The sequence below is a fragment of the Elaeis guineensis genome, chromosome 3 (genome assembly GCF_000442705.2).
Source record: "Elaeis guineensis isolate ETL-2024a chromosome 3, EG11, whole genome shotgun sequence".
Classification (NCBI taxonomy): domain Eukaryota; kingdom Viridiplantae; phylum Streptophyta; class Magnoliopsida; order Arecales; family Arecaceae; genus Elaeis; species Elaeis guineensis.
Window position 1 is genome coordinate 127,073,333 of NC_025995.2, and position 11,238 is coordinate 127,084,570.

General features: G+C 43.2%; 1 protein-coding gene across 1 annotated transcript; it reads right to left on the bottom strand.

Annotated features, from left to right (window-relative positions):
• Window positions 1-110: 110 nt before the first annotated feature.
• LOC105040232 (coleoptile phototropism protein 1) lies at window positions 111-5,118 on the bottom strand. Its single transcript, XM_010916660.4, has 2 exons — window positions 4,266-5,118; window positions 111-775 (listed from the first exon to the last, which is right to left on the bottom strand). Exons 1-2 carry the CDS (start codon window positions 5,019-5,021, stop codon window positions 245-247), a joined length of 1,287 nt encoding a protein of 428 aa, XP_010914962.1. The 5' UTR covers window positions 5,022-5,118; the 3' UTR covers window positions 111-244.
• Window positions 5,119-11,238: the final 6,120 nt, after the last annotated feature.

The window sequence follows — 11,238 nt, forward strand, 5'->3', positions numbered from 1 at the left end:
TTTTCAGCATGCCTATCATCAGAGTCTGATTTCTTCATCTGTTTAAATGTCAAGATCTCTCTCTCTCTACCGACGAAATTCCAGCATAAGTCTGACCCGGTGTTTTGGCATATTTAAGGGTAACGTTGCATTCTCGCTCACTTTGGGCTGTAGACGTAAATTTAGTACACAGTGCAAGATGTCAGACTGCAAAGATTACAATGACAGAAGATTAATCACAAGACGACTCGGTTGCAATTCTTCTTCAAGACATTGAGTTGCGCCACTTAGGTGGCGTACCCTTTTCATGAGCCAGCCTTCCCTTCTTGGCATCCATCGGTGTCCGGCGCTCTGGCCCGACCTCATAGTCCTCAACCTTCTCCACCACGTCAGCACTTCTGAACAGGAAAGCACTCCACCGGAAGAACCCCTTCTTCTTCTTCTCCAAATTAAGCCTGTCCACTTGAGCTTGCAAGGCATGGCACTGGACCTGGAGCCTGGCCACGTCCTCCCGGAGTTTACGCATCTCAAGCTGCTGGGCCAAGACCTCCCTTTTGGAGGGGACCCGGCCTGGAGGTTCGAGGGCCGGATTCGGGCTCCGTGGCCCACCGAACGACCAACTCCACTCAGTGATCCTGTTGAGCTTTGAGTTCTCCGAGAAGAGGACCTGCATCACGGATCGGACGGGAAGGCGCTCGTTCTGGGCCGCATGGAGGGAGGCCTCCGAAGTCAGCTTTCGAGCATCGATGAGACTAAACAGGACCTTCCTCTCTTGCTTGCTAGTGTTCGGATGGGCCTGTGAAGGGAAGGAGGAACATGCTTAGCAGAATGCTTACTGGGCCTCATGGACCAGCGGGGCTAATTTGGGCAGTATACCATCCCACCACACTCACAACAATGATATGTTTTCCGTCTTTTTGCCTCCTAGCGTACAGGAATCAGAATAACAAAGTCCTTAATGGACTCTGTCAACTAGAATAATTATTTCAAATTCAATGGCAATGGAATCTTGGAATCCTCCAAATCCCAAGGACATGCTGGGCCTTGATTGCTAAAAGGCAAGTCCTTAGCTAGGGAACTTTGGTGGGCACATGGAAGATCCACCTACCATTGTCTGTACCAAACTCTGCCAACTAGAGTTATTTCGTATCATTCGAGAAGACAGAGCCATTTCATGTCAACTTGAAACTCTGTTGAACACTAGGAAACCGGTCACATGGATGAGATTGTTTTGTTGGAATTGGGGATGAGTAGGTTACAAAAAAATATTTCCTATAAGGTGAGGAAGAGCGAACACTAGTCTTAGTATTCTAATCTTTTCACAGCCATCCACTACTTGTTTTCCATTCTTCCAGAATATGTCCGTCAAAATATAGTCGTAGGGTGTGGATAGAGTTCATGATTGGAAGTCTAGCCTACTCCTAGATGCGTTTCACTTGGTGCAAGTTTAAGTCAAATCAAACTTGGGCTCCAAAGAGAAGAACTCATTGAGACTGTATGTTAGATCTTGATCACTACACTAACCCGGTCATTGACCTAGACCGAGGCTGGGGGCAGTTGTATCTTTTTTGCAAAAGATTCATCTTCCTTCACATGAATCCACCATATGAGATCTGCGCAAGTGATGAATGGTTTAGTTCAGAATGTTTTAAGATCTATGCTAAGAGTGATTCAACAGTCAACATCACGAAAGAATATCAATCATTCTTTCGCACAAAACATACAACGCGAATCAAGATCAGAACCAACCCAACGTGTTGGGCGTCAAGCCGACCCACGCTCGACAGGAGCCAAGCAAGGCACCCTAGAACATACGTTCTTGCCATCCCTCATGATCTAGATGCTATCGGAACAAATACCAACCTATCAAATTTCAAAGCTAGTTGCCGGTTCCCTGTGAGTTTCTGTGTCGGTACAGGGTCACATGCTCAAATCAAGCACCGTGTACCGAGTCCATTTCCGCCTTCGGGCTGTGGGCACACAAGGGTCGCACGTGAGCGTCCATGCAAAGCCCCAAAATGCGTGCGCTCCCCAGATGAGGCGAGGCCAACAGTTTCTTGTCTACGTTAGTGATAGATCTGGGAGCCGTTAGAACCGGGTGCCATATGCTAATGACGTCCGGAATAACCTACTCCAATAATTGACGTACTAGGTGTACGGCTATCTAATTTGAAAGGATTTCCGTTTCGTAAACCTATGGACTAATAATGATGCGAAAAGAAGATACATTTGCAGAAAGAGGGCGGAAAGCCTTCTAACACGAGTATCCCTGAATCCCATTATTCCAGGGAAAAAAAAAAAAAAAAAAGAGAGAAAAAAGAAAATAAATAAGAAGAGGGATGCTGGATTCCATTCAAAAGGCGATTTCCGGCATCCTATTTTCCGAGAATCATATGTTCCATCATACCCAGCTTTTCGATGGCCCATGTTCGGTCCATCTAGTGGACAACCTATGAGAACAAACAAACAGGCCAGGAATATGGCTGCTAACAGTGTCTTCTTGGCTCGACCTGGTGGTGCCTAAACACCCTGGCAATACCTAGCTACACACCTTTTTCTGGCCTCCTATAGCGATGTTCACTTCTTACCATGCAGTTTTCATGCTCGGGCTATTATATGAATGATCTGCTTTTCTTCTTCCTTCTTTTTTTTTTCTTTTTTGTGTGTGTGTTGTGGGGTGGGGGGTTTGAGGTACATTAGGGGGCAAGTCTTCACAATAGATGAAACACCAAAAGGAAAATGGCCCTGACTACTCTGACAAAATGAATTCCACGAGCATACGCCAACAACAGCGCTCTCACTTCATGATGCATGAATGATTGATATCAATCGCCTTCTTATGGTGCAGGACAAAAAACTGGGATCATGTGGATTTTAGGGCTGAACTGGAGAAATAAGGTTTTGGAACAAATGGCTGCTGCTCAAGCACTAGCCTTCCACCATACACGAGGCAAGAACTTGAGGTCCAAAACCAAAAAGGATCGAAACCTAGGAGAGGAGGTGGCAACTGGTGAAAAGGAGAAATAAGAGGAAAGAAAAGAGGCCATGGATCTCATGACCCTGCTGCAAGTGAAGTTACATTTCAGTGGATATCGTCTATGTGAGTGCGATTGAATATGTATACCTTATCTCAAGTACTCCACATGTAGCTCAACTAGTTCTTATGTCCATGTACAGCGAATCCCTAGTATATCATGTATACCTAGCAGGTGTAGGAATTGCGCTGTGACATTTCAAGGTTTCATGAGTTTGAAAAGGTGCAATATGCTGGATCTCTCTAGGTAGCATGGGGATAGAATTGGCATCGGAGTATGGTTTAGTAAGAAAAGAAAAGACATAGGAGTATGGAGGGAAGGAGATATCTGGCAAAAGGAGTATATGGTGGCAGCCTGGGAACATGACAATGTAAGATGCTAGGACCAAATGGCCAACCAAAAAATGCATTTGGAAAATGTGAAAAAAAAAAAAAAAATGCTGTGCAGCTTCTCTGTGCACGTAAATAGCTTTGTTGTCCTGGGAATAGCATGGATAAAGAGAAGAACGCATTTGGTCGCAAAGACACCTTACCGTTGTACTAACCTCGAAATATCATCCTAAAGTGAAAAAAGCAAACTAATATTCCGTTAGAACAACTTTTTTTTTTTTTTGGCTGAAGTGAGTAAATTTTTTGGTTGTTTCAATAATTTATCCCATGAGCCCTCTATCAAGGATATCCAACAATTTATCCCAAACAAGGAGAGCAAGCCAAGAGGAACCTAATAATAAAGGGCTTAGACTTGATTTGTCATACAAAATGGGTATTCGAACTCAAACCAAGCTCGATGATATATGTTGAGGCTTGGTTGGTTAGTTCACGAAAGAGTGTATCGATCGAAACAAGCTGACTTGCTTTTAATTTTTCCTGCGAGTTCGCCTTAAGTATTGAGCTCATGTTTAAACAATATTTAAGGCAGGTTTGCTTCATGGTTGAATGAGCTCAAACGAGCCCATTGGGCCAAGCTTGGACCCTTGATCTACATCTTAAATTTGTCTGCCGACCTATAGATAGGTGTGAGTTTAGTGGAGCGAGAAGGTGTCAACATTGCCCGTGAGGCAAGGATTGCCCTTCTCTTTGTCCCCTTATACGTAGGGAATTTGGGAGATCAGTGGATTGGTAGTCCTAAAATGCCCACTCAAATCTTTCCTATACCACACTAGTCTACTTTGCACTGATTACTGAACGAGAGGACAGGGCCTGAGGCAATGTGCAACCCGTGACGCTCGAGCGAATAAATGAATCCATGTACCTTGATGTACGTGTCGATGGCCCGGTACAAGCCGTCGTCTGTGGCCCGCGCGTAGCCCGGGACAGCCCGGGCCAGCTCCTCGAACTCCGCCACGGCCAGTCCAGCGTCCAGCGCCGCCTCCGCCAGGTACGCATCCACCAGCTTCGCCACCTTGGCCAGCGCCGCCGCGCCGCTCCTCGCTACAACCGCGGGGCCCTCCTCCGCCCCGACGAACCGCCGCACCAGCCTCAGCATCAGCCCCACGTCCAGCAGCGTCCCGCACGTGTGGCTGAACGCCGGTATCATCACCTCCCGCAGCGTCGCCTGGTCCAGCTGCCGGCCCGCACGCGCCTCCAGCTCGCTGATACAGCCGGCCGCGGCCCCGACCATGCTCGCCGTCCTCAGAAGCCTCAACAAGAAGTCGCAGGGAACGGCATCCCTCTCCTGGGGGAGGACACAGACGAGAGTCTCCACGAGGAAGCGCTTCTGAAGCCAGGCGGCGGTGGGGCTCTCGGGAACCCGGGAGGGATCGGCGGCGCGGCCGGTGGCCAGCTCGGGGAGCCAGCGAGAGGCGTATTGGGAGATGATGGAGCCGAGAAGGTCGGGGCGCAGGCCCTTGGCCTTGATGCCGGCGAGGGTCCGGGCCAGGTGGTCCGGGTCGAGGGTGCCGACGTCGTCGAGCCAGGGCTCGGCCTGGAAGAGGTCGGAGGCCGGCAATGGGAGTTTATCCTTGCGGTGGAAGGAGGAATTGGGGCTGTGAGATGGAGGAGACCTCATGGTTGCTCGGTTGGGGTTTTTCTTTGGTGCGGCGCCCGAGTGTGGGTTGGGATGGGATGGAAAGGATGTGGAGGAGAGAAGACTCGTACACGTCGTCTGATATGAGCAGCGTTCACGAGCGGGTATATGTAAAGGCTGAGAGTAGGGGGGGAGGAAGAGGACGCGAGTGCACATGCGTGGATGACCATTGCCGCAAATCAGCAAATGGCAATCATGTCCTTTTAAAACTTTTCTTCCGCGAACTTTAAAAAAAAAAAAAAAAAATGAAGCAGCTAATTTTATTGGCATAATACTCCTTATTTTTTAGTTAGGAGGTAAGGAGGTCCAAAAGATTATGTGGCATAAATCCTGAACCAAACAAATAACTAAATAAATAAAGACTAATGAGTTTGGATCATCACATGAATGAAGTGAGGAGCTTATTTGTTTCCAATTGGAGAAATGCACAACTTTATTTCTTATAAAGGTCAAATATTCACTAAGTTATCAAGAATGTAATGAAGCTTGATCCAGCACCTCCATGCTCTGCTAGGAAATATATTCTGTTAGACAATCTAAGCAATTAGAGGTCAGGTATACACACACACACTGACACACACACACACACACACACACATATATATATATATTACTTAAAAAATATACAGCTCTAGCGCACGTGACGCTATGTAACACAGCTCTGTGAGGTTCGTGATATATTATTTGAGGGAACAGGGTAGATTGGATGGAGGGAAATGCGAGCGTTTCGGCATTTCTTTAACCGTTGAGAAGATAAAATGAACAAAAAGATGAACCAAGAGCGGACAGAGGAGGAAAGCAACTTGTTTGGAGGTTAAGGCAGTGGACAGGGGAAGACGAGACAAGCCCAATTAATGTGTTATTCCTTTTGTGCATCCTCCAGTGCACAAGGTCACTTGTCCGCTGTAAGGCCAGACTCATCAAGTGGTACCAACTCCCACGGGAAGAGAGGCTTCTTTTAAAGAAAGATGGTAGTACCCCATCAAATATTCATGAAGAGAACCAACTGAACAAAAAAAAAAAAAAAGAAGCTGCACTCTGTCCACGGTGGGTCCTTAATTTTCTACTATTAGTAAAATATGATGGAAGATTCACCGTTCTACTAACTAGGATTTACGAAGACCAACGGCAATGGGCTCACATTGTGATGCAACAAATTAATGCCGGCCTCACCATGAACCCGTCGAGGCCAGTGGCCCTGAAATGGATAACAAAATTTTTCTCTGAAAGGTCTAAACAAGTGCAACATGATTTCGTACCTGAGTAACTGAGATAAAAGATTCGTGTCGTAAAAGAGTGCCGTCTTTATCTGCTTGTACACGTTGTGCTGGTTGGGGGAAAAACTTTTTCAGTATGCATTTGACCGGTGCCACTGAGACAACGGACACGAGCTTGGCCTGAATCAGCTCGTGCTCTATGCGCTGGACTGGACCCAACCCATTTACTCAAATGTAGTTATGGTCAAGTAACGTACATATCAGGTCACAAATTACGAAGATCAACCATATCTCTCTCTTCAATTATATAATTAATTATTTTTTGAAAATATAAATAATGATGATGGTGAAGCCTATAGTAGCAGAGGTCCAAAGATGACAATGGCATTGGTGATGGTGGTAACAGTAAAATAATAGTTATGATGACGGATGGCTACAACGAGACAACAATGATAATATAAAAATATAATGATGGCAACAATAATATTATTATATAAATAACAATAGTTGTGGTTGGTGGAATCGACAACCATGATAATTACAAATATGACAGTGGTAATAGCAATATTGATGCCGATGATAGTAATGAAAATATAAATTTTTTGTATTAAAAAATTATGAAAGTAAGGATTTTTTTTTATGAAAATAATAAAAATAAATATAAAATAATAGAATCAAACGTATTTTTTATCTTGATTTTTGTAATTTTATTTTTAAAAGAAAAGGTAAAAATAAAAGTGATGCCTCAACAAGAGGTTGACTAAGCATAAATAAGCTTATCGAGGCTTTGTCCAGAGACAAGTGCCAGCTTGGATTATATTATACCTGACTTGGACGGATTAAGCTCTTTTATTTCACATATTACTACATTGTCTAAACTAGTGTCAGCATTTTGAGAGCAGGGACTAGTTCAACAATAACATGAGGCCTGTTGATGATTTCTAAGTTTGTTGGCATGCTTGTCTTAAAATTTCTCATCACAAGTTTGTACTCATGCCGAGGTACTTAACTGCAACCATTCAGCAGTTCTATAGGTGTTTTGTACGTAGTCCTCTTTTCATCAAGTTAAACTAATTCCTTTTAGGCCAGGGATTAATTCAAACATAACAAGTGAGATTTATTTATAATGTTTAAGTTTGTTAGGAGTTGCTTATAATAGTAGTGGCATCAAGTCTGAACCAGTCTCTGCACTCTGGTCTGGTGCCAGGACCAGCTCAGATACAAATAGCGGCGTCTATATTGGTCCCTCAACGCCAGGTGCCTGGACTAGTTCGGACATAAACAGGTGTGCTTAGAGTGCCGGAACTGAAACGTGGTTCTTTACATGCTGAGTGTACGGACCAGTCTTAAAGCAACGCACGCCGGTCGCTGCATGCTGTTGCCAGGACTAGCTCATATGCGACAGACAAGATATATACTAGTCCTTTTTTTTTTTTTGGTAAGAATATACTAGTCCTTTAGCATAATAGACGCGTTTGCTGCCAGGGACCGGTTCAAACATGACTCATGCCAGCCTCTGCGCATGGAGTACTGATGCTAGTGCAAATATAACGTTAAATATGTATAATAGTTCCTGCATGCTTGCTGAGTGCCAGGATTAGTTCATATGTCACAACCGACACAGCAAGGAAAACATATGCCGGAACTGGTTCATATGCAACCAGGTAGATATTTCCAATGATCAAATTCGGAACTCAGCTGCCGATACTGGTCCAACTATTCCATTCACACTTCTCGCATGATCCCTTCATTAGCCCCCTCCATCCTCTATGCCCGAGAACCACGACCACATGTACCCCACTAACACTCGTCCATTACCTCCGAACCGGTGTGGAGAGACCTAGCGAGTCTGGCTAGAGATGTTTGCAAGAAAGTTGTAATCTTTTTCTCCCACCAAACCAAGAACTCTTCCTCCTCTATTCCTCTTACGTCTCTCTCTCTCTCTCTCTCTCTCTCAGGCAGAGGAAGTAAGATGCTTCCCCTATGTATGTACATATAGATTAAACAGTACAAAATATTAGGCTGATTGGTGGCATCTTAGCACATGTAATATGTATTCATGAGTACAATACATCAGACTCATAGCACATGTAATCGTCCACTGGAACCCATTTGAAGAAGTAAGCTATGAAGACCTTCAAAGATGATGGTAACTTCAACTTCTCTACAGCAGTTAATCCATTCAACAAGCCTTGAACTAAGGGTGAGTATAGAGACTATGACTATCCCTTGTACTCATAATTTAATCCTCTGAAGTTCAGAACTCAGTCTTAGTAAATCCTCCTATTTAGAGCTCGAAGCCCAATCTGTAAATAGGAAGATTATTTCCTTCGATATCTCTCGACTTACCCACTCGTCAAACCTGAATATTTGATTATACTTCTCCTTCCAGATGCACCAGAGACTAGTTACAATAAGAATATCCACTGCTAAGTTGGATTTTGCTTTGATGGATGTTTGTTCTCCATTGATGCCACAGTTCATGAATGCTTCTCGGTAGTTACTAGATTATTATGTTTGGAAGATTGTCATCCATATAGATCTGGAGTATTCACACTCCAACATTAGATGATTTAAGTAGTCTTCAGATTGAGCAGAATATAGCAAACATGAGATAGGACCTAGTATCCCTCTTTTGATAAGGTTATCTGCAGTGAGAATTCTGTTGTTATAACACAACCAATTAAAGACCTTAATCTTTTCTGAGATTGGAAGATGCCAGATAATTTTATCAAAATGTGCTAAAATCCCTCCACGCACCATAAATAAGTAACATCGCTTGCTTGTGAATTGATGGGATTAGTGCCATTTTCAGTTTCTTATATCATTCCCTGTACTAAGCTGCATGCTATTGATCATGGACATCATGATGTTAAGCTCGCTGGCTACTGTAGAACATAGAAATTGTCTAAAGTGATTGGGCCAATCTCCTATTCCAATGAAGTCAGCTATGGATCCCATCTTCTTGGTGGTGAAAAGGTACAAGTTAGGTAGACGTAAGGAAAGAGATAACTCTCCTTGCCAAGTATCATGCCGGAAGGATATCTGTCTTCCATCATGCACTATGGGAATTGAGAATTGTTGGAATAATTTGTAAAGCTTCACAATGCTTCTCTAGAATGGTGAAGCTGATTTCATTAGATTGGGCGGGAGGTCTCCTAGTGTTCTCTTCGAATAGTAGATGATTCGAATTAACTTGCACCAAGGCTTGTCACCATCATTGTAGAACTTGAACCACCATTTGAGCAGTAACACTTGGTTGACATATGAGAGGTTAAGTATGCCTAAACCACCAAAAATCTTTGGTCTACAGACTTATGTCCAGTTAACTAGATACTTGACCTTACTTCCTGTATTCATGTCATCCCACAAGAAGGCTCTGCATAACCTATCTATTTTTGTATGATGTTCCCCAAAATATGTAAGACTACCATCCAGTATATTGGTATAGATCTGAGAATAGAATTAATGAGTACCAGGCACCCAGCAATTAATGAAATTCTCCTCTTCGATCCTGCAAGCTTCTTCTCGACTTTTTCTATCAAGAAATTACATTCTTGAGATTTGAGAGTGCTATAATGTAATGGTATTCCCAAATATTTTATCAGAAAATCTCCTGTTTGGCACCCGAGTAATGCAGCAGAGTCTGAGATCTCCTTTGTAGATAGGCCTAAACCCAAGACTTTGGTTTTGGCAAAGTTTATCTTTAGTAATTCAAAGGAGTATAAGATCAGCTTTAGCATTGGAATGTGGAATTTAGAATTCTTGCAAAATAATAAGTATCATCAGCGAAATGAATGCATCTTGTTTGTCCCGTTATATTGTGAGGTCCTATCCCAGCAATTAAACTTTCTGAAGCTGCTCTTCCGAGGATGCGATTTAAGGAATCAGCCAACAGTAAAAAGAGCATAAGGGATATGGGATTTCATTATTTCAAATCCTTTTTGCTGGAGAACCATTTCTCTGGATGGCCATTGACAATAATAGATGAGCTCAAGCTGCTAAAAAGATTAGATATCCAGAAGATCCACTTCGATCCAAACCCACGATATTGTAGAAGCTCCATGAGAAATTTCCAAAAGACAGTCGAAAGTTTTCTCAAAGTCAATTTTATAGAGTACACCTTTGTTTCTTAAACGCTTGTAGTAAGATATGATTTCAGCTGCCATTATGAAGCGTTCAAAGATGATCCTCTTACGTCTCTTAAGCACATCCCCAATCTATCTCTGCTGTAATTGCGGTCGCATCTTCTTCTCCATTTCTGCATTGATGTATTAAGATTTCTTTCCCTCTCCTATAAACAATTCGCATTCTTTTTGGCTTCTGACCCACTCCCAATGCGTAGGTTGAGGCAGCCCATGTGACCAGAGAATAGCATCACATGATGCATACCATGTTACTATCTTAATAATTAATAAACTTGGATTCTGCTTTATCTAATGGTCTGATTAACATGGCATATATGCATCTGCATGAAATGGTGCACCTGTTACCAATCATCATCAGCAAATAGTTTATTGAAGATCTAAATCTTCTCCTCTGCTTTCTATTAGAATTTTCGATCAAGTGGCTCATGTACTTGTTAACCGCACACCAAATGTAATGGTAATTCATCATACTCTACCTAAGCTCGTCCGTATTTCAAAGCCATTATATATTCATGCTAAATATATATGATTGCATTTGATAGCTGGTAATCTATCCAAATTGCTGACAATTTAATGTGGTAATTAATATAGATTGTCTTGAGGAGGGATGGCTATCCAGATTACCACTTCTTTGACAATATTGCAATAAAAATTTTAGACAAAATTATCTTTCAAAAAAATCATACAAAACCTATCACCCAACCCTCCCCCATCCCTCCACCTCCCTCCGTGTGCGCCCTTGGCCCACGACTCCTCCATCTTCTTTTGCCTGCCTGTGGCTTCTCCACCCTTGTCCCCAACCACCCCCCTAGCTCCTCCATGCCCATCCCCACC

Excerpts from the sequence above, each read along its gene's own strand:
- LOC105040232 (XM_010916660.4), bottom strand. The coding sequence starts at position 5,021 with ATGAGGTCTCCTCCATCTCACAGCCCCAATTCCTCCTTCCACCGCAAG. Across the intron at positions 776-4,265 it reads CCATCGACACGTACATCAAG|GCCCATCCGAACACTAGCAA; the intron begins GTACATGGATTC and ends TTCCCTTCACAG.